The sequence below is a fragment of the Drosophila montana genome, unplaced genomic scaffold (genome assembly GCF_035044405.1).
Source record: "Drosophila montana isolate Dmon_TW-CO22-7 unplaced genomic scaffold, ASM3504440v1 contig_3123_1, whole genome shotgun sequence".
Lineage (NCBI taxonomy): Eukaryota > Metazoa > Arthropoda > Insecta > Diptera > Drosophilidae > Drosophila > Drosophila montana.
In genome coordinates, this window is record NW_026998002.1 from 324,097 (window position 1) to 349,302 (window position 25,206).

Here is a 25,206-nt window from a genome sequence, read left to right on the forward strand (position 1 = left end):
TTGTTGCTGTTGCTGTTGTTGTTGTTGCTGCTGCTGTTGTTGTTGCTGCTGTTGTTGTTCTTCGGGGGCAAACTGCTAATCGCCGCGCCTCAGGTCGCGCGGCTTCGTATTGTTCCGATAGATCCACACCTGCAGCAATATGGCAATGTCCAGGCTGACCTGCATAAAAGTTGAGCATTAGCTAAGGGCAGGGCAGGTGTTGCATGTTAAACACAATTAATTTTAATAAATCAACAACAACGAAATCTCCAGCAAGCCGAAGTTTAAATACCCTTCCAGACAATTAACTTACACATGGATATGTGGGAAGTGTAGCTCGTAAATGCATTGTTTGTAAGCAAAGTTATCTTTGATTTAATACCCTTCTTACATTTGCAAAGATATAATACCCTTTTTACATTTGCCTAACGCTTTTATAGATATGTGAGAATAATTATGCTCGTATATAGATTAATTTGTTTGAAGAGTCTTGGAAAATAGAATATTTTGGGAATATTAGGGAATATATTAAAAATTATATCAACTCGACTGTTGATGTTGATCTAATACATATTTAATTTATGGATTCGGAGATATCTTCTTCTAAGCGTTACACATATAATGACGAAATTACAATACCCTCTACAAGGTTTTAATGTTATTTCCTCTACATTTTTTATATGTACGACAAATCAGAGCCTGGGTTCATGTCTGGGGAAAAGCAGTTACATGAACCACAAGTTAAGGCAGGAAGCTGGTTCGCAGTGCTGTTAATTAACATATCTGCACAGCCTTAAATCGGAAATCAATTTATCATTTTTCTAGATATTTTGTATTGCGGCTTTAAAATAAAAAATATCACTGAAACTAATCTAGTTGAATAACTATTCTGTACAAAAAGCGGGGCTTCGATTTCTGATGCACGATAAATTATGACGCTAAAAATTATTTGATGCTCACTATATTTGTTCTCCTATATTATGATGTTCTATATACTATATAGAAAAGTGATCTTATTTGAAGATCTTGCGCGCCACTTTAAGATTGTTTACGCGTTCATCGAGCGTCTTACAAAAATTGTATTTCAATTTTGTTTCCTCCAAAACATGTTCGATTTCTTCTATTCGCGATTGGTTTTTGTTTTCTGAACATCTTTTCAATTTTATTTCGTTTTTACCCATAGTGCAAAATAAATGCATTCGTTGAACTTTGAGGCCATTAAAAGCAGTTTTTATAGCATCTAGAAATTTGTAACAAGTGCCTGAAAATAGCTCAGGTATTTCAAGAGCAATCGGAAATGCGGTGCGAATATTTTAAATTGAACTATTGAAAAGTTACAAATATATGAATTAAACTAAAGTTTTAATTTATTTTTCTTGCATTGATCTAAGCAAGGTTCACTTTAAATGCTTCAGCAACATTTTGTGGCGAAATTTGTTTGTTTCTTCTTGTTAATATTTTTAACATGAGTTTATTTTAATATTAGTAATATTATATAAATAATATCGAAACTTGTACGCACCTGCAGCGTGCCACATATCCAGAACTGCGATGGCGCATTTCTAGCAATAAAGTAACCAGTCTTGAACATATCACCGAGCGTCCACATGATCACCATGTGTATGCTCATACCATATGTTGATTTATTCTTAAAGTTGCGCAGAAACTGCGGTGCACCTGTCGATTGAGGATAAAGCAAATGGGTAAATTGGGAATTATTTTGTGCCTAGGAGAAGTATGTTACCCAACATGGCCTCTGTGAAGACGGCCACAAAGCCCATGGCCTCCATGAACCAGTGAACGGAGAGCATCAGATATGTGATCGCGGCGCCAACGGCCCAAACGACGAGCATCATGTCCAAATACGATTGAAAATCTGTCCAGTTCCAAAAGTATTTGAAGTCCAGATCTGAAATTGATGTTAAACTCAACTGTTATACAAGTGTTATATTCAGTTTAAAAAGTTTTCATCAAACAATGTCAAGTTTTTTATCAAAAACTTTTATATAGCTATTGGCTATATGAAACTGTTATATAAAATCGATAGGAATAGGAATCTTCACTTCAATTTCTAATAAGAATGTTATTTAGTATACAATGTTTTATTGTCAAACAACTCCTCATACTGTTATACAGCATAAAATGTTTATTATCTAACCAGTCCTTATAGAAAAAGAAGTAGGACAAGTGCGCGGCCATAATAACAACTTTTATATAGCCATAAAAAGTGGAGTACTGTGCTAAACAGTTGTAGCAAATTAGTTGGCAGTTGTACTTAAAGTAACAGCTAACTATTTTACTGTTATACAGTGTAAAATGTTTTTCTCAATTGGACGCTATGCATAGCTGTGTTAACTCCAATTGTTATACAATATATATAACTGTTATACTCAAAGAATGTTCAGTGATACATCTTTAGCTCCAATTGGTATATAATATGCATCATTGTTATACACTTACAATGTTCAGCATTAAACTGTTAACTTCAATTGTTATATAATATACATAACTGTTATATACGAACAAAGTTTGCTATCCCAATTACACTTATAATACAATATGCTTAACTGTTATACACGAACAATGTTCAGTATTAAACGGTTAAGTCCATTTGTAACACAAAATTTTTCAGATTATGCAATTTAACAGAGCGTGAATGTTGAAATAACTGTTATACTTATTTATTAAGTTTGTTATTTATATTTGAATTGACGCTTTAAAACTGGCAAACTTATTTTTAAATCAATTCTTATTATTGTTGCCGCCTTTTAGGCGCAGTGCACAACGTATACGAAAAAATACATTTCCCACAAAGATAACAAAGAAGCCCCAGGCGTGCCTCTATAATTAGCTCAATGCTGTGCCTGTGTCGGGGTTGTGGCCCTTGTTCATTGATCAATTTATGGGCCACGTTCCCGCCTCCTAACCCAATTTTATTATGTTGCCCTGCGCGAGGGCAGATTGATAAGGTACCGAGGCTAAAATACTGTAAATGACGCAAATAGATAACGAAGCGCCGTAAAAGTAGAGAAATAGAAATTGAAAACTGGAACTGGGAGTGTTATACTGGGCCATAAACTGATATATGTAGGGTGATATGGGTGGCTCTTTGGCTCTTCCACCTTAAGAAAAGCTGGCGGAACGGAAATTGCTGTCAGCTGTCAATGCGGGAGAACTTTTCAATGGCAACTTCGCCTTGTGACTCACCATTCAAATAATGCCTGGAACGTGCACGCTTCAGGACGCCCGCATCTGTGGATACGGAGGCGCCGGTGTCCGTGTCCGTCAGCACTTTTGGCAAGTGCAGCTCGTCGCCTTAAATGGAAAAGTATGTTGTCATTATTTAATCGAGACTAAGGTAAGAGAAGAAGACGTTGCCTTACCACGCAGCGCATGGTCACGTGTATTGGCATTCATGCGCTTCACCTTCACGCAAAGGTGTATCATTAGGAACATGGTGACATTCATGACGACGCTCTGCACCAGCAATGGAAGCTCATAGCGGCTGGAGAACCTGTACAAAGGATAAATAGCGTATTAGTTGTGGGTATACCCAGGCAGTAAATGGCATTATAATTGCCTTTGATTATGCACTTAGCCACAATTGAAGTAAATTAACTTCGTTTGGGGGTTCAGAAAAAATAGAAATAGAAATTTAGTGTTGCTTAGTGTTGTTAAATGATTTGTCTCCTTTGGGTAAACAGTGTTGAAAAAACACCTAACACACATCAAACATATACGGTCTAATTTTGGTAGCCAGTGTTACCAAAAGGCTCAAAGACATTTATAGTATTCATTCATTAATTTATAAGTATACTTTGAGTTGGCAGTGTTGTCAAATGACCCAAAACATTTAAAGTTCTTAGGCTACAGCTCTTTAGATAATTTGAATTTTTAATTTTGGTAGCCAGTGTTGTCAAATGACCTAAAATATTTATAGTTTTCAGGCAAACGACCCACAACAATTATACTTCGCAGGAAATAGAACTTTATTTAATTTAATTTTGGTAGCCAGTGTTGTCAAACGGCCTAAAACGTTTATATTTCTCAGGCAACAGCATTTTCGTTAATTTGTGCATTTAATTTTGGTAGCCAGTGTTGTCAAATGACCCAGAACATGAAAGGTTCTCAGGCAACAGCGTTTTATTGAATTTGTGCATTACAATTTCCTGCACAAATTGTTCATGAAATATTCCTCAATTTTGCAAGTTTTTGTATGGCCTTTTACAGCACTGTGCTGGCAATTTCCCATTTCCGTTTAATAATGAACATTTAATATACGAGAAAAAATAGCACAAGCAGCAGCTCAACGAAAATTTCAAGGATTTTTGAAAGATGAGTTTCAGATGAATAAACTTTGTGAAGCTGCAAGAGAACACATTTTCGGATAACAGAAATGAGCTTACACTTATTTTAGTTGCATTAGTTTTGCAGGCTCTTGAAAGTTTATAATTAAAATTAATTTGAAGAGCCAACAACTCTTCAGTCTTACGGACAGGATAAGAAATGTGTAGTTGCGTCCGTTGAATATATTTGCATAATTTTATTATGCCCCTTAAAGCCATTTTTATTGGGCACAGCAACTTTTTATCCCCTTTTTATTCCAAGTAGAATGCCAAAGGTTAAAATGCTTCAAGGGGCTTGCACATTTGTTTTCCGTTTGCCCGTATTCCATGAGGAAATTAAATTAAATTAATTTTGCTTTGCCAATCTAACTTATGAATTTATATACATTTTTTTTAACATGCTTGTAAGAAAAATTACTTTAGATATTATATAAAATCATCGCGCACTCATTTATAATACTTTTTCAAAAATTCCCCATTTGCCCAAAAACTTAATTTTGATCTAAATGATTAATGGAATTTCATGTTGGCGTTAAAGAACACGCCTTGCCCTAAATTATCAGTCATTTGGGAAATTATGATTTATGCACTGGCTACATACTGGCCTACAAAATCGATTATATGCCCCGACGTAAACATCTGGTATACGTATATAGCATATATATATTTAACTTGGCGCCAAAGAAGAGAACGTGCTGGGTGTCAGGCGAAACTGTCATAAATCTGACAGACGGCAAGTGGCAAAGGGTCCACAAACTAAAGGGCGAAATAAGCCAACACAATGAGACTGGAACGTGTTGAGCATTTGGCAAAGCACCAAAACTAGGCTGACAACAAAAAAAAAGTCAAGAAAATACGGCAAGTCGAAGACTAAATACGCTTTGCTTGGCAGGTCTTTTATGCCAATTGATCTTATGGCCAATTATCATGTGATATAGTTGTCCGCTTTGATGCGGGCTTGTAGATATATAAGCTATTGGGGCATAGATAAACTCGTAAGCATTTGCTTAAGAAATCTTGGAAAAGAGAAGAAGCAGAAGAAGTCCTTTATCTACCGATTCAGCAGAAATATATATATCTACGCACGATTTTGTAACATTTTGTTGAGATACTTTTTTGCATAGAACAGATATTGATCAGAATTTATACACTTTATAGGGTCTTCTTCTACGCATTATACAATTAGTGACAAAAGTAGAACACCCCATATATATACCCTATAAATGAAAAAAATGGGCAAGCCGAACGCATTTGTTGGGGATTTGTTTGTGTGTTTTCGTTGGGAACGGCTATTAAAAGCCTTAAAGGAATGTTTTGTGGGCTTATTTGCGATAAGTCTCTGCGCGCCGTTTAACTTGCTGTCACACAGTCCATAAAATTTAGATATACATATATATATATGTATATTTATGTATGTATTTCCGCGTCATCGGAAATGTCAGATATGGGCAGGCAAATGACGCGCGCACAAAAGTAGACAACGTTTTTCATTACGCCGATAACAACTTTGGCATCTAGTTTGTGCTGTGGTTGTGTTTCATTTTGGCAGTCATACTCTGTTGACAAAGTCAAAAGGGGTATATTGGTTTTGCGCATTGTCTGACTATCTTCTTTTTTATGTATGCTACTGTGTTCACCTCTTTTGTGGCTAGAAACCAACATAAAAATCTTCAAAAAGCTTTTCGATCAATTTTAATACATTAATTACAAGGCGAACAGAGCATTGCGCAGTTGGTTACGCCCGACTTGTTTATTTTTCTTCTTCCTTGTTGGCAGAACGAAATTGAATCACAAGTTGTGGCATTTAATGTCGTTTCATTTGGGCGCCAGGCCGACAAACACACAGATTGGCAACACTGGCGGCCGCCTATTAAATGACACGCCCCCAAAGGGGCGACAGCGCAAATACTCGCAAATTGTTGTAGTTTATATATAGTATATATGTATGCATATATTGGATTGTTGTAGCTTACGAGGCGAAAATAGTTTGACAACAATTAATTTTCCCAAAATTTGTTATTTGTATAACTGTCTATGATTGTGTATAACAGCATAGAACAATATAAAAGCTGCAAATTACTTTGTTTTAATTGTAAGGATTATCATTTGTTTGTACTTGTATAAGTTATTAATTGTTACAAAAGGTATCAACATAACTTTAAATGCTCTGTCGTTGGTTTGGTTACGAGTAAAATATATATATTTTATAACTATATGTAGTTAATATTTTTTTGCTTTGAATTTTGTTCATAACATATTTTTATAACAGTGTCAAATTTTGCTAAAACACCATTAATCATTTGAATTATGCTGAATCTGAGAAAAGAACTACTTTTGAATAATACAATGGATCTGTATAACAAGAGACCTTCAAAGTTTTCTGTAGGTACTTCATACTTTCACTGCTTTCAACAATTGTATACAATTACTGGGTTCTATAGCCATGGGTGTACTTTGCTTATGTAAGATTATTTTGAGTAATATATAACAGTTTTTATTTAATAGTAGGCAATAAAATCTAGACGACTCAGCTGGTTTTTGGCTATATAAGTTTATATTAGTTAAAATATCTCCCTATTTGCTGTGTGTAACAGTTGACACTTTCCGTCTGTATTTACGTATAACAGTTGCTTTCTATTCTAGAAAATGCAACAGCTGCCTTCTAGTCAAGTGGATCCTGCTACCTCGACAAACACACTTTATATTTATATTATAATACTTTGGTATAATTATCTCTCCATTTGCTGTGTATAACAGCCTGTATATATAGCACTGGTAGAAATTGTCTAACAGACTAGCTGACATGAATGTATAACAGTTTCTTTCTATTCCTTTGGAATAGACATAGACATACCTTGACAGACACCTTTTGTGGCAACAGTTTTATCTTTTTTAATCAAATTCAACTATTTTTTGTTGCACGTACTGTGATCCGTAAAAACAACAGCAATTTGCAGCTCTGTTGACATTTGCAATGTCAACGTTTCCACACTCATAACTTGACTCCAGCTGCACAAATGCCAGGCACGCCTCATTCCTTACCCCAAGAGTGTTTGCCTAGTTTTTTTTTATAACTTGTCGCAGAAGCTAGGAACATTAAAACTTAAGCTTTAAAGTGCAGTATGCGATAAAATGTCAAATAAACAGGAATTGGTTGAAGAAGATAGGATATAGGTTAAAGGTTATAGGCTATAGAGTATAGAGTATAGAGGATAGAGGATAGAGTATAGAGTATAGAGTATAGAGTATAGAGTATAGAGTATAGAGTATAGAGTATAGAGTATAGAGTATAGAGTATAGAGTATAGAGTATAGAGTATAGAGTATAGAGTATAGAGTATAGAGTATAGAGTATAGAGTATAGAGTATAGAGTATAGAGTATAGAGTATAGAGTATAGAGTATAGAGTATAGAGTATAGAGTATAGAGTATAGAGTATAGAGTATAGAGTATAGAGTATAGAGTATAGAGTATAGAGTATAGAGTATAGAGTATAGAGTATAGAGTATAGAGTATAGAGTATAGAGTATAGAGTATAGAGTATAGAGTGTTTTAGGGTATAGGGTATAGGGTGTAGGGCTCATTTCTTTTTTCCACTTTATCACGCTTAGCTCTTAAATTGACCAAAAAATCCAATAGCAAAAAACACACACACATAGACAAAGGGCAGTCCATTTAACGTGTAAAATATGTATGCAAAAGTCGTAAAAAATCGATGGAAATGAAAAAGTTGTGGGCGGCAATGGGGTGGAGTCATGCCTTCCCCAGGCTCCTCTTGTCTGGTTGGATGAGAAATGTTCGCGCTCAAATATAATGTAAATAATTTCAATTATGCAAGCCGCTTTGCTCGACTTCCGACTCCTGCCGCATGCCGCATGCCACACATGCCACTTGCCACATGCAGGCGCATTTTCAATGGCAATTTGTGTAAATAGCCGCAACGATTTGACTGAAAGTCCTGCGAGGGGGGGTGGGGCAAAGGAGCGGGAATTCAGCGCGCACAACATTCATCCAAAAATAAGGGAAAAGCTCACCAGTTGAGTGTTTCGACTAGCAGATGCCCTGTAGGCAGGACTAAAGGAGCTAAAAGCACGTCAGATACCCCAATCGTTATAAAATGCTCGGCAAAGGAAATAGCCTTGCCGAACTGCACGACTAGAAGATACCCTATTTGGAAATTTATAGCATATAGCGCTGCACAAAAGTAAGATTGAATCTTGAAAGATGCAATTATATTAAGTTTCTCTTTCGATATTTGAATTAATGTGAGCTCTGAATACATTCATTTGCAACAGGTATACGAGAATCTACATACAAAACTTCAAGTTGGCGCTCCTATAGTCTACAACTCTCATAATATCAAACAGCTTTATTGCAGCATTTTTACAGGGTATTTGCACAAATGTCACTTAATGCTGATGAAGTTTTTATTGATAAATTTTCTTGTTATTTCTTGTCTGTTCTCTCACTTGTTCGAGCAAATGAAGTCACATTCTGTTGGGTAATTTGAATGTTTGCCTATTTGTTAGGTTTATGTACAAAGCTCTCACTCAGTCCAGCACATCCTGCCTGTGCACATATGCCTGTGCAGGATGTCCGCTTGCAGACATACAGTGGCGGCCAAAATAAGCCGCACACTCACGTCTGCATTGTTAAAGGTAGAGTAGAATCCATAAAACGTATTTCTCCAAAAGCGAGGCATTTTTGGGATATAGAATCAGTATATGGTCTAAGGTATAATTGAATGTACCTAAACTTTAAGTTAAAGTGAACTTTGCAAAAAGGGAAAAAAATTTGAAAATTATGCAAGTCCAAGTCTTAGATTATCTTAATAAGTTATAATGTATTCGGTTCAATAAAGCGGAAATGTGTTATCGGACGGAAACAGAGGGCTCTAGAGGAGGAAGACCACATTTTAAGGAGCATCAGTGTCCGTCTGCAGACATCCTATATGTATGTGTGTGTGTTTATAATTAAAACTATGCCGGCCCCTTAATGCGTTAGCTCAAGTGTGTGCGGCGTTTTGTTTGGTCTTAAACACACGCACACACACGCACACGCACACAGCAATTTAATTTGCCTGGAAGTAGGCTACACTCAGACCAATTGAGTACATGCCATCATCGCCGCGAGCAGAGTACCCCTAACGAACAGAATGCACAGAAGCTAAAAGGCGGGCCCTTAAGCGTAAGGTCTATAAGGGATATGCATGTGAGTATGTGCATGTGCTGCATTGAATGCGTCCATTAAGCGGGTATATATTATGTACACGGCCAAGATTTGTGTAAATAAGACGATGTTGATGAGCCAAAAAGCATCGTAATTATCCTTGAGCTGGGCCGCTGAATGAAATCGAAAGGCGCGACTCGGCGGGGTTATGATGAGAACATTGAATAAGAAACTGGGTCGTTCGTTGTGTTTTGTTTGCTTTTCACTTTCATTCAAGCCTTACAAATGACCTTACAAGGATTTGGGCGACAATGGCAGCAATCGAAGGTGTGTAATAAAAGTGTTATACAAGTCGTTATAGCAGTGTGTAGTTTAACTTGAGGAATACCTCTAATGTAAATACTGCGATTAGCTTGAAGTTGGGCGCGATTACGATTAATTTATTTGACAAGTTATCGATAGAAAATAAGACAAACGTAGTTTTCATGTTTATCATCTGTCATTAGTTATGAGTTGTTATAATTTCAAGGTATGTAAATTGGAAGGTTAAACTGTAAAATATGTCTAAATACTAATTAAAACCCTAAGCTGGTGTTATAGAGGCAAATATTAATACACAATTTGTGGCAACAGTAAATTAACTGTTATACAGCTGAAAGATTAAGTAAACAGATATAGCTAGCTATTAATGTAGCTGGTAAGTAAACAGTTGAACTCAGTTTTACAAATTAAAGACTGCGTTTACACAAACTGTTATACTTTTATTCAGCTAAGTGTTTTTATACAGGATTATGGGATTATACTGTTATACCAAATCATATAAAAACGCAGTTATTACTGTTACGCCCACATGACAATACAGATAAGGATAAGCCCAACAGTTATACAATCTGTTATAACATTTATTTAACTTTTACGCGGCTAAGTAGCTTAGAAATCTGAAAGCTTTTATTAACCTGTAAGACAAAAAGGTTTTTCGATTAACATCCAAATGAGAGATAAAATGAAACTCATAAGAGCACAAAATGTATTACATTAATTTTCTTTATTCGCTCAATGAAAAAGAATATGTGGCCATTTGACAAGAGGTTCGCACATGGCGCTAAGCTGCCCATCAACAAGAGGCGAAAAAAATCTCAGCTGAGCCAACTGAGTGGTAAGGCCATTCCAATTTACGGCTCAGCGGCAGCAACAGCAGGAAGAGTCGGCAAACAAAGGCCCCATAACAAGACCACAAAAGAAAAATTCGCAATATATAAAGAAAACCAAAAAAAAGTAACAATGTCGCATTTGGATGTTGCCGGAGAGAGAGCACAGCGCAACTGAGTTTTGCATTTGGATGTTGCCGGAGAGAGAGCACAGCGCAACTGAGTTTTGCATATGGGCGCACACACAGAAATTGTTGGCAAGCCGATGTCAGATATGTCCTTGAAATGATTGTTGGTATACAAGTCAACTGTTATACACATCTAGGGAACTTTTGCCTATGAAATACATTAAGTAAGCACAGCTTAAAGCTTAGAGTTTCATATAAAAATGTTCCGGAAAATGATTTATTTACCAAAAAATAGCACTGCTGCTATACAAACTGTTATACACATATTTTTATGATCAAGAAAAATAAGTAGCAAACTTTTACACTGTTGTTTTAAGCTGCTGCTCCTTATTATTTTTGCTAGACAATAGCAGACAACTTACAACTTACAACTTACTATTATACTTTTATAGAGTTATACTGTTATATAAATATTTATACTGGTATAAAAGTCTATAAACACGCATACCAGCTGTTAAACATAGATACAAAAGAAAACACTATAAAACAAACTGTTATACATGTTAAGAGTTTAAAGGAATCAACAAATCTTTAGAGCACGCGAATATAAATATATGTACATAATACCAACTGTTAAATATTACAAAAACCAATATATTTCGAACAATTAGTTTTCTGTCTGCCCACTTAGAAAAGAACATAAGTTGTACTTTCCGACATCTGCTCATTTTCTTTTTGCCTATTAAAATCTTAAAGCTAAGTAAACACTTGCGTCAATCGGTGCGCAGGAGAAAGAGCGTGGGTATGTAAGAAACTATGGGTTCTAATTTTTTTCTATGGCATATCAGCAGTTGCTTGTTCGCTTGTGCTTTCATCAGACCGAAACTGTAAACACTGGAACACATTTCAATAGAAAGACGGCGATTGCGGGGGGTCTATGGGGATTGCTGATGTGGACGTAACTGTACTTGTTGTTGTTTTTATACCCTGCACCAGGTTGAAAATGTGTATTATGATTTTGTACAAATTTTCATAAAGGGTATATTTATATATGTATTTATATTCTTGATCCGGAGGATAAGCTAACTATATCCGTCTGTCTAAACGCATCGATTTTAGAAACTACAAAAACTAGAGACTTGAAATTTGAAATACGTATATATATATATATATATGTAGTCAACATAGCTAATTATAGAAAACAGGTTTTAGAAGCACATGGGAGCTTAAATGCTAAGGATTTGGGACATTTTATAGAGATCGGACAATAAACCCCGAAGCTATTCAAGAATGAATTATGCATAGTATAGGGCTACGCGGAGAAGAAGAACGCCTGCTTGTGCTTATATGTATATAATCACATATTTACACAAAATAACATTCTTTTCTTCTCGTGTGTTTTTCTGTATTTTCTTATAGAAGATATTTCGATAACTCGAAGCTGGGTACAAGGTATCCTCTGGGCGAGCACTCTCAAGAGTATTTTGAATTATTGTTGCTAGTTGTTGCCCTTGTTTAGACGTTTCGATTAGTTTTATGGGTCGTGTGGTCGGTAGTTGGCGCTTTTGCCAACGCAAGCAAATTAAATGCCGCACACTCAAATCAGTTGAGAGCTTAAATTAAAATTCAATTAGAAAAACGTCTCCAGCAAAACAAAGAATCAAATTGTAGAGCTTTAGTCCTGATACAATCCGCATTCCCACACCTGTGACCAGCAGGCAGTCCATGGATTGCAGCCAGGCACGGAACATGACGTGTTTTATTTTTGGAGACGCCCGTCTTCGGTCGACTTTCGCTTTTCCAGTTTTTAATTACGCAAAAGTCTTCTAACACAATTAGGAGCTGGCGGCGCTGGCGGAGATAAGCGCCAGTGCGATAGCCCCCCAGCTGACCTTTGGGCTGGGCCCACTGACCGCACCCAGGCTATCAAGACGAGAGACAAGAGTCAACGCCTTAAAAGCTGCCCAACTGAGTAATGCCATTAAATTGGCTGTACATTGAAAATGGAGCCTGAAATCGCGTTGACGATAACGCAAAGCGGATCAGCTCGGCGCTGAAATTATTTGAAATGTATATTGTTTTGCTTGTGTATAGATGGATTCAGAGATATTCATTTCAAAGTTAGCTTATAAATTTCCCCCCTCTCTCTCTCTCTCTCTCTCTCTATAGAGAATTTACACAAGATAGGATATAGTTTCAATAGTCTATATGAATATGCTAATATAGTCTAGAATATATTAATCAATCAGTCAATTTGGAATATTTGTTGGTTTATAGGAAAAATGTTTTAACTTGTTTGATTTGCGATGATCAATGCTATTCACAATTATCGATTATTAAGATAATATATCGATTTAAGGGTTATCTTGAGTTAAGAGAACTAAGAAATATTTTAATTTGTCAAATTTGCCATATTCGATCTACAACATACAACAAATCGATAATTTATCGATTGTATTTTAATTGACTTAAAGTGTCATCGTGAGTTCAGGCAAATGAACAATGTTTTAATATGCCAAATTTGCAGTTATCGATTTCATTTCTAAAATATCGAAAGTATATCGATGTATTTTAAGTATAATCTTGAGTTTGGGCAACTAAATAATACAGATCCGGGTTCAAATCCTAGTCATGTATATAAACGCAGTTTTTTTTTTAGAGCCAATTTATTTCAGAAATTTCAACTTTTCTTATTTTAATTTGCGTTTTTGTTCATTTTAAGGGGCGTATACTTTTTAAATGTATTATATATTAATCATCTTTTAGAGTAAAAATAATAAATAAATTAAAATTTCAAGTTTTAAGGACTGATAAATAGGTATACAGGTATTTAGAGGGAATTATACTCGAACGTTCTAATTTAAAAGGTGTCAAAAAATGGCCTTCATGTCATTTATGTTGTTTTTAGAATAGCGTACAAAAATGTTTTTTGCTTTTAAACAATTTAAAAATTCGATTATTTCCACACGTCATTGGAAGAAAATTTTTAAAATGTAAACTTACTAGATTTCTTAAATAGTTTGCTTTATAAACCAACTATAGTTATTTTTAATTTTCTAAAACTATATCAGTTTTTTTTTTTAATATAAATTATTATTTAGTATGAGATAAACTATGTTGAAATAGTTATAATTACAATTTTTTGAATATTTCCAATTTCGGACAATGCTAATAAGAACAGATTGTTTAAATTATTTGTTACTACTCAGTAAACTGAAAAGACGATGACAAATAAACTTTCTATTTGTCATACGGCTAATGAACTCTATTGTGCGAAAGTTTCAAGTTATTTTAAGGCATACAAAATTCCACTAAAGATTGTAATTCTAGCTTACAATAATAAAGCATGTAACAGCAAATAAAATCAAAGCATTGCTTTGTTTAAGGCATTAGAATAGTGAGTCAATAGTCGACATAACAACTAAAAAAGTTGTATAAAAAAAAGTATATAGGTATTTATATATATATAAAGAGAACCTCAAGCTAAAAAGAAGAAACCATCATCATCATCATCATCGTCATTCTCAAAAGCAACCGGTTCGAAATGTGTTAAACGATAATTTGCATGCAAAAGGCAACATCCGCAACAACAGAAGAAAAAAAAAACATTAACATTTATGGCTAAATAAGAATTTAGTAACACGTCCGCCACCTGCCCAGCTCCGAAAAACATGGAGCTGCCCAAAAAAAAAAAATATTAATTGCCATACCCCACGACAGACGCCCCAGAATCTACGGCAAACCGACCCCCGCCTCTCTCACGGGGCCCCGACCTTGGGGTATGTATTTTTAGAGAATTTTGTTTACTTTTGATGTTGGGCAGCAACTTTGAAGATATTAAAAATAAATAACATGTCTAAGTGGGTCAAATATTAAAAGAATTATGTCAACGTTTTTTTTTATGTGCAACGAATTGAAATACCTGCTTGTTCGCGTTCCGTTTATAGGGCAGATAAGATAGGTCGTGTCTTATTGAGGCAATTCACTTTTTTCCCCCCTAAGATAAGCAAAGCGTGCCGCATAATTCCAATTTTAACAATTGGCCTCGAAAATGCACATGTTTTTATTTTGTTAATGGCAGACAGACATAATAGAAATGATAACGAACACCTTATCTTGATCTTAAAGCAAATCGGGCAATATCTAAATATGCCAATCCACAATAACTCAATATTCCAATATTTTATCAGTTGTTTCTTCCCCTAATAATATATAATAATTAGTATAGCAAATGTAGGAATACTTGTACAACACTGAACGCCATTAGGCAACATTGCACAGCACTACTCAAAAATCGTACACGAACTTGTTTTCAACTGTGTGGCCAAGAAGCATGCAATACATAAATTCTTGCAACTACTTTGAAGTCCATGTTTGTGGTCACACTTGGTGGCGCCACGAGCTGTGCAATATTGGTTGTTAAAATGAGAAGGGGGGGGGGGGGGGGGATTTATGAACGGACTGATGCATGTGGCTATATCAACAGAGCTTAACGTTTGGCTGAGGAATATATATGCATATACTTTTAATAGCGAAAAGTTTCTTTTGTATACCCTGAAGCCTTTGAATATGGCTAGAAAGGGTATAAAAGTTTCGTGGGAAAGTATGTCACAGGCAGAAGGAAGCATCTCCGAACTCATAAGGTATCTCTGTCCGTCTATCCGTATGATTGAACGCAAGAGAGAGACTAGTGCTAGACTTTTGAACGTGGGTCCCCCCAGTGCGAGCGCAATATGAGTTTGTTTCCGATAATCGATAACTTGCCCCGATAAAAACTTGCAATCGATAAAAATCGCTATCGAAATCCTGTTTTTGAGCAAATCTCAAAGGTTTTAAGAGCTAGAGTATCCAAATTTAACATGTAACTTTTAGAATAGTATATACGCCAAGTACCTTTTATTTTATAGCTAACGAGTGAAGGGGTTATGAAATTTTATTTTTTTTATTTATTATTATTAGTGGTGTTGGAAGAAGTACGTATGCTATTCTTTAAATACCTCTGGTTTTCCATTATCAAATCACACGTGAATATACTTAATTAAATTCATTATCAAATTGTCTGTGGATAATATGACATCTGATATGTATTTATACCAATAATTGACAGTTATTAATTGCAAATTGGGCATGGGAAAATTACCTATTGAAATTGTTATCCACGTCTATATCACTTAATACGTGGTATATGTGAAATACTTAAAAACTACTTCGTCAGCTTTTGTTAATTTGAACGTAAATAAATTAATTGTCACAAGAGGCTTTAGCTATCTCCCTCAAACAGACTATTATAAGGAGTGGGGCGATAAGAAGAGCCCCTCAGCCCAAGCAAAAATTTAATGTGTGTGCTGTTTGTTGCTCTAAACAAATATCATAAAATGAATGGGGGCATATCAGTGACTGCGATTATATGTGAGACCGCGTTCGAGAGTAAAAACTTATCTGTTGAGGAAGCACAGAACGGCATTTTGTTTAAGTGGTCTCTTCCAGAGAATAAGCATTACATATACATACATATACTGATTAGTCGGAATGCGGACAACACGTAATACAACGATAACCTTAGATTAGGAGGTTCAGATTAATCGAAGGCTTGGAATTAGCAAAGGCGTTTCATGCGAAATATATTATGGAAACAGATTAACAATTAAACAGTTTATTTTTTCAAAGTCCATCTATTATCTATTTCATATATTATTCACTAATGGAGTTTTATAATAATTATAAACTGTTTGAAAAGCTTTTTTTTATCTGTTTTTATACCCTTGTAAAGCGTATTATAATTTTGTCATAAAATGTGTAACGCATAGAAGCAGACATCTCCGACTCCATTAAGTATATATATTCTAGATCAGCATCAATCGTCGAGTTGATATAGTCACGTCCGTCTGTTTGTTCTTATGCGAACTCAGTATTATCAATATCTACTATATCATATGGCTGCCATGGGTACGATCGGTCTAAGAGTAGGTTCATATATGGAAATATATTCGGTTTTTTAAGATACTTTTTCATATTTTCATATATCAATAACTTATATATATAACGTCTACAAGGGTACTAAGTCTTTGGATATCCTTACTTTCTTGTTTAATTAATAGAAACATAAAGCTTAAGATTTAATTTGTTAAAGAAAGTTATCTGTAGTATAATATAGACAAGATCTTGATCGTTTATTCTCTTTGCTAACTTATATATTAATATAAATGATCTGTAAATCAACATCTCTTATTCCACTTCTGTTTCTTTCATGGTCCTTATATACATCCTAATTTATGACAATTGTGTAATAATATTATTCGGAATTAGGTTACATTTTCGTACATTCTCACCAAGTCTCTCTCTCTCTTTCAGTTTTCTGTTTCTGATTAATAGAAATATATATTACTGTCAAACACAATTTCCGCCTTGCCAAACTTCTTCTACTTTTACTACTATTAGAAATTATATTTCACTTGAATGCTGCACACATTTTGAAGCTCGGTCGCATATAAAACTTGATTGTGGCATTTGCCACACGTCCCGCGATAACGTTCATTGAACCCCCCGCAAGACCTTTTCCCAAATTGCTGTAATATCAAATTGTTGGCAAATTGTGTGCCCTCTTTTGGCCTTTCACAACTAAAGCGGCTTTTAACTTTGAGCATTTGCCAACTGCCAACTGCACTCAAAATTTAAGTGGGGGGCGCTCGTGTACTTAAAAATTGTATTTATACAACGCACAGTTTCACATAAATATACACAATGTTAAATACACATAAACATATGCGAATATATAACAAAGTTTAAAGGAACTTGTCCAGAGCAGATACCCTGTACATAAGTCTAAGGCAGCATTATATGTTTTTGGTGTATTTTGATTCCGCTGCTTGATTCATTCATTAATAATAAATATGTTTGTAAACACATAAACAAACCTATTTTAAGAAAAATAGGCATTGTAGATATTTGCCCTTTGCAGATATGTTAGAATATGGAAGCTCTGAAATGCTGAGTATGATGAGAATATCTTGAAAAGCAGAATATTTTGCCATAGATATTCCAACTATTCGACTGATCTTTCCTATAGCAGCTATATGATATATAGACTTTTACTATTTCATCTTGGGTCTTGCCTTTACAAAACATTATCATACCCCATTTTACCCCTTAAATGTGTACAGGGTATTACAATTACACTGCGGCGGGCACTGTAATAAAATGTTCGTTGGCTCATTACTTGAACATTATTTTATTTTCAGACAATTTGTGCAAATATTTCCGCAAATGCGCTGGCTCTTCTATTTGGGATCAGTTCATACACACTTTACATACACTATATAGATAAATATATATGGCTAATAGGCGCTATTATTCAAATTAATTGTACTTCAATCGTCTGAATTGTGGGCAACTTGTTTAGTCACGCCTCGCATTGAGTCATGTACGAAGTGTGAATATGTTTTTTAGACCTTTGGCTTGGCTTCGCGTTTGTCTGGGCTCCCATTTCTGGAAATCCGACGCCCATTTACTGGGTTTAAGTAAATATAAAAATATGAATGTGTCAGCTATCAAAGCACGCTTAGCGCAAAACAAAACCTGATCTAATAGATTAAGTAAATTCATATATTGGGCGAAAACCAAAGCCAACTTTTTATCATGAAGCAGAAATATTTCTGGTCATGTGGCATAAATAAGTTTTTAAATGACTTCGATAGAAAGCAGTCGATGATGTTATCGATACCAGACATATTTGCAAATATATCAATATTGATTTATTTGATATTTCTTTGTTTGTTGAGCCCCAAGCAATGCGTTTTAACTAAAGTAGAAGCTGCTTTGTTTTTGTTAAGTACATATTTTAAGAGTTTATAAATCATGATCGTAATTGGCATGAAGAAGTGGATTATCTAGAAACAGTTTATGCAATTATGAAAACCGCTTAAAAGCTCGTCAAATATATGAATTGGCCTCTAGATCAATTTGGCATATAGATCTGGCAACATTATTTTTGTTTTTAGGTTTTGTCCGATCGGTTTTAAACTCATTTTCAAAGAGAATTTTAGAGAATTTTTTTGATAGGTTCCCGCTAGTATATATGTATATATATATATATTTTTATGTAAATATAGTCTTTAAAATATATATTCTTTTATTAGATATATTTCATTATTTTTATGTTAAAATATACTCTTTTAAATGTACGTAAGCATCAATTGCTTTTTTGTTAATAATACGTTAGCGTAAGCTTTTAATGGCTTATAAATATTCATAAATTTTTTTCCATCAACTACAATTTTTTCCCTTAACTACCTCAACTCGACAAGCTAAAAGTCAGCGAGCAAGCGCCTAAAAAAAATAGTTTACAATGGAAAATCTATAAAAAGTTAAGGTTTTAATAATGTTTTATTGTTATAAAAGCATTAGGTCATATTACATTATAATGAAAACTTATGCAATCTAATAAAAGTAAAGGGTATTGTTAAGCTTTAACTCTCAGTTTCTGTGCCGGTTTGTTTTGTTTTTGTCGCTGAACATGATTAATAAGAGTTGAATCGATGAGCTCATTCAACCCCTCGACCATCATGCATATATTACTTGAATATGCTGTGTGTGGGTGTGAAAATAATAAAATATACAATATATACCATATTATTATCAGACAATATTTAACATGCGACGAACAACAACAAAGAGAAAGTGACCGTCAGACAGAGTGTAAAATAAGTAAAATAGCCTCTAACACGGAAGAGAACACTAAAACATATTCCAACACTCGTCAATATTTCAATAATTGCATTACAAAGTCGCGTACTAGATAATTAAAAACAATTTTGTACACGTTTTTGATCATTTGCATTCTGAGCAAAAACAACAAATAGGAATTTGTAGGCTCCCGCTTGTACAAATCGTTGAAATGCAAAAGCAACAACAACACTTTTGTAAGTGTTTTTTTATTCCGCCACAAATTGCCCGGCCGTGCCGGCTGGGCTTAACCAATGCACTTGGGGGATTGGCTGGCGGGTGGGGCGGGGCTTTGTCAATGCGACAACGATTAGACAGAATAATGATAATTAACTTGTCAGTAGTGTGTTGTTCATTTGGCACAAGGCAAATTTGTGCTCGAAAACACAATGGAAAGCAATAATAGAATAAACAATTTTTTAAATATAACATTAACTTAGGGTATACAAACAAGTATGAGGTATATACAAATAGTTACTAATTTATTGCTTACTGTTTTACTTGAAATTTTACTAATTTTTATTTGCTAAAATTATCATAAACTGGAGAACGGACTTTGCAACAAAAATGTTTCTAACATGGCATTGAAACAACTTTTTCCTTTTGCAGTTTTATGTAGTTTTTTTTTTTATAAAAATGAATTATTATTCCTTTCACTTTCAATTTATTTTATGAAATAAGAAATCAATTACATTTAAAAGAACTGTTGCTAAAAATGTAACTTTATTTATTGATTGTTCTCAATGAAATATTCTATAATATTCTATAATGTTCTATAACTTTTCCTTTTTTGTGTTTTATCCATTTTCACCTAAGTAAAAAGCAATTCTCAACTTTTCAGTTCGTATTTTACACTGTTTTGATTACATAATCACTTTTAGTTGAAACTAAAAAAGGCATCATTATTCTGCTGCATCTCACATGGGAAAGGGATATATTCATTGGGCATATAAAAATAACAGAGTCTCAATTTATCTACCTCTCCCAAAGATAAAATCAAAATATCTTAACCAGCAAATGTGAAAGAGAATAAGTCAAAGCGATTGTTTCCATGTCTGACCCTTATTTTGATTTAAAATATATAAAAATATTTATACGGATTCCAAGTCCAGCTGTCATTAGAGCATGCAGTTTGTGGCAAATTTTGTTAATTATAGTGCAATCGCAATCTAAACCCTGGCCACATAATGCTGGCGCCTCCGTGGCCAACGCAATGGCGTGTTCCGAGTCGCCACCCGCAGTGCCAAGAGTCACGCTATAAATACGCAAACCAAGAAGGAGGCAAATATATGTGCCTCCAGCTTAACTATGGCATGGCATTGAAAGCGATTATATATATGTAAATAATATATATATAAATATATATACATATATATCGCAAACAGCTGACAAACAGTTTCTAGCCCGGTTTCTGGCTAAGCAATTTAATTATTGATTGTTGTTGCGCTCTGCCTCGCAACGTGGCAGACAAATTGACGACTGACACCAGTTGCGTCAGTCGCTCAGCTAGCTTCTTCTTTTTTGCATGCCCTAACGGTGGGTATTATAAATATGAAACGAGATATGTAACTCATAGAAGGAGGCCCTTTAAAGTATAGATACTATTGATCAGTATCAGCAGGCGAGTCTCTTTTTTAAGAAATCTTAGCATAGTTTAGTTTTTCTGCTTAAATATGTTGAAGTCGTCCGGATCGGTCTACCATATCATATAGCTGTCATAGGAATCGAAAATTAAGTTCTCGAATTGAATCCATTTATGTAAATCTACAAAAAGAGCCGGTTTTAGTATGAAATACTTTACTGTGAACCAAAATATCTTGACCAAGCCATAAATTAGGAGCTTCACCTAACTTGTCTGCAAACCCGTAGCAAATCTGACTTCTATATCTGGCTAAATCAATGGGATAAGATCACTTCTAAGCTGCATCTCTGCAAGGGTATTTAATCTTCGCCCTGTCGTTTTTCCTTTCTATTTCCCCCCAATAATTTATTTATAAGTTATTTATGGGGAGTTCGCCTTTGGTCTGTGCGCGCTCTCGGAAGTGGCATTAAAATTGAATACTTAATATAAAGCGATAGCCACATAGCAGCAGGTGGAAGTGGTTGACCCTGGCTGCAGCCAGTTGATGCCCTCCAGTTCGATCAGCTGTGTCCAATGGCAGCAAGACGTTTTTTTTTGTTTTGTTTTTTTTTGACATAAACAATTCCACAAAAGTGCTCAGAGATCAAAGAGAATTATTTACTCTTAGCCACGGAATCGAGCTCTTTTCAGCTGTGACAGAAAATGAAAATATTTGCACAAAAAAAAAATCAAAGACTTGGGTCGAAGCATTATATAAGCAAATAGTGGGCACTTTTAGTAAAGCTCTTTGAATTTAAAAATAGATGTTTTTCAATTTACTTTTGGGATTTAAGAAACAAACAAATAAAAAGGCGAAAATTTGGCTTAATAATCGAATTAAAAAGTTTTCAAATCAACTTTAAATATAAAGAAATTTTAAAATATGCTCAGTAGATAATATTCATAAAGTTTTGGTCTGGAATCGAACTGGTCTAAATTTTGACTTGTTAATGAAATAACAGATGTAGCAAACTATTGGACTCAATATTTTTAGCTTAAAGAGCATTATTTTGAAACATATTTTCGACTTTCACACTTTGTTTACACTCTGTGCTCAAATTGGATGAAAAGGCAGCTACAACTGGTTCGGCTGGAAGGAACCCTGACATTGATGGCCATTTGCGCAGTTATTCAAATTGAATTAAGATTTGTGTTTTGAATTTGATTCATTTGCGTAAACGATGAATCGACTGCAAAAGCCAATTAAATGTGTCATCGTTATAGCTGCAAGTGTGTGGGAAATAAATGCAATAGAGCTAAAGTATTCCGAGGGGTGTACGGGACTTTAACTAATGTAATATTATATAATCAGACATGTGTAGTGTTACACGTTTCCGTTGATTGTTTGGTAGTTCTCAAAGTTATCGAATTTAGTGTAGATATTATTTTACAAGTGGAAAATTCCGTACTTAAATAAAAACTGCAAAACTTTCGAAAAATAATTTTCATTGCCCAATTAATTCTTGACCTAATCGAATAAATTAAAACGCAAACACATTGTGGAATTCGCGTTATTTAATCATAAACCCCGCAAAGAAATCGCATTTAATGCTGATGCTCCAGAAATCGAATCAGCCGCACGGCTCCAATAAAGATATGGTGGCTTTAGCCCTTGGACAATGTAATAAATGGACGCGCTATCTGAGCTATGAGCCTGGCCAGAAACCGACCGAAAACCATGACATGGCTAGACATACGACATGAGATCATACGAGCACTATAAACATTGCCTGAATTGCCCGATAAGTCGTTGATAAGCGCCCGCCCAAGTTTATAAGTACCAAGCCGGTCCAGATAACAATGTGGACAGAAATTATTTGCACGCAGCGCAGGGTGCGTCATTTGGTTTATTGCATTTGGGGCGGGGAGGGATCTTGTAAAGTCTATTGTGTGCCTAGGTACTACTGCATAAGGGTTTGGATAACATTTTCTTAGAATTTTGTTTTAAAGATAAATGCTTCTATGTACTTGGGCATCACTATCTGCACTCAGAGAAAAAACCTACGAATTTTGATAGCTTGCACGAGGTTATGTGGAAATCCACTGTAGAAATAAAAGATCATAATTCACTGAATAAAATGTATTTTCCCACTCAAACCAGAACTTAAGTCGGAGATTTTCTCAGGGTTTTGACATAAATAAATAGTTTAATAAATAAAACCCATAAGAGTGGAATACTGTGGAAAGCCCTCAACTTTTGTTATTCCTTCAAACGGTTCCAAGATTTCTTTGGGGGGATTGAAAGTTCAAATATTTAATTTTCACGTAATCCACGACGGTAAATTATAAGGGCTATGAGTAAAAACTAATTAGAACGTGGAAAATGCACCTGCACAATGTCGAAAAATGGTCAGAAATCGAACATTATTTAGACATGTGTTTCTGCCATACTGATTTTGTCAAATCCATCCGCATGGATGAAACAAGTGACAGGTGAAATTCAAATTCAACACTAAACAACACTAAAATAGTGCTAAAATACACCCACATTTCAACAGGGCCAATTTGAATGCCCTTTGATTTTCACTTACCAGAAAAGTATTCTTAGCGAATTGGCCACCAGCAGGGCCAGGCAAACGTATAGAGAGAAACCCTCGGCGTCCTGCGTTTTCTTGATTTCAACATACTGCGGCACGTAGGGTATAACGCCGCCTATGACCATAGCGGAGGCGGCCGCCCAGCCGACCACGTGACCCACTGTCAGACCCAGTTCATCGCTGATGATCCAATCCATGTTGTTTTTTTTTTGTTTTTTATCGAATTATGTTATCGAGCCTAATAAAATGTAGTTAATTTGACGGATATGTTTGCTTAATTTGTTTTTGTTGCTGTTCGCCCTCTCTCCTTATGCAAAAATGTTGACTAGTTGAGACGCCAGCGCGCTGGAAGTTGTTTCTGTTTCTGTTCTTTTTGTTGTTATCTTTTGCATTCTTATGCGGCGGCGGCAGCGACGTCAGCGTAGGCGTTCTTTAATTTGCCAAGCAGAGAAGACCTGAGCGAGCGAGAGAGAGAGAGAGGCTGTCTGTCAGCTGCTGAGATGCTGCGTCGTCGTCGTTGGCACTCAGGTAAGGGAGTGTGTGTGTGTGTGTGTAAATGCGTTTGCAAATGCTCAAAGCGGAAGTCAGCGGTTGTGGCTAGTTGTTGTTGTTGTTGATTACCGTTGTTATTGTTGTTGTTGTAGCTACTATTGTTGTTTTTATAATTCACTTTTGAATTCCTCTTTTTGTGTTGTTTTCTTGCTACACTGGCACACACGTACACACACACGCACACATAGAAAGACACAGCTGCTTTTGCAAAATTTCTTCTCTTTCTCCTTTTCGTCTTTTTTTTTTGTTATTGTCGCGCCGTTTTGTATTGAATTTTCCACACTTTTTTGCCACGCCGCGCGCGCTCCTCTCTTACGATCTGTCCGCAATTTTCCTGTGCACACTTTTCAAGCAATATCCTATACTATAGCTACATATGAAGAGAAAGAAGAAGCACTTCGTTTCCATTTCACACGATTTGTTAGTCGATTAATTCGTTTGACTGACTGCTCTCTAAGTTTTGCTGCCAGTAATTTCGTTTCGTCTCTTTGATTACATTTTCATTTCGCGTCCGGAAAAACAAATCTGTTGCCTTAATTAGCTGTTGTTGCGTTGCTTTGCCTCCTCATTGCTGTCGATTTGATATACTTCGATTCTTGCGCATCTTTTTTCGCGTGCGTACCGCACTCAACGTTCGTAGATTTCTTTAATCTTTATTATTTATTTATTTCAATTTCACGCGCGACGTACGTCTCAGTCGCTCGACGCCAGAACAACAACAATGGTAATAACATGAAATTGTAAACCCAAATGTTATGCTCAAAATGGCGCTGTTAAAGTAGCAGACTGTTGCAACAGTGTGCCCAGCGTTAAGCGTGTTTACATAAAAATACCAAAAAGTGCAATGATATTTTCCGACGTTGGTTCTTCTCATAGCAGTAAAGAAATTGTTATTTGAGGATGGGTGTTTTTTTTAAAGTTATATTTTCCGATAATTATTATACTGTCAAACATAGTCAGATGTGGAAAGCCTGTTGTCATTTGTGAAAGGCTTAGATTGCCAGCA

At 35.3% G+C, this 25,206-nt stretch overlaps 1 protein-coding gene across 1 annotated transcript; it reads right to left on the reverse strand.

Moving 5' to 3' along the window:
* Positions 1-6: 6 nt before the first annotated feature.
* Positions 7-24,890, reverse strand: LOC135431038 (solute carrier family 66 member 2-like). Its single transcript, XM_064685944.1, has 6 exons — positions 23,643-24,890; positions 3,363-3,493; positions 3,187-3,294; positions 1,724-1,888; positions 1,502-1,656; positions 7-159 (listed from the first exon to the last, which is right to left on the reverse strand). The coding sequence occupies exons 1-6, from the start codon at positions 23,843-23,845 to the stop codon at positions 76-78; spliced, it is 846 nt and encodes a 281-aa protein (XP_064542014.1). The 5' UTR covers positions 23,846-24,890; the 3' UTR covers positions 7-75.
* Between the last annotated feature and the right edge of the window lie 316 nt (positions 24,891-25,206).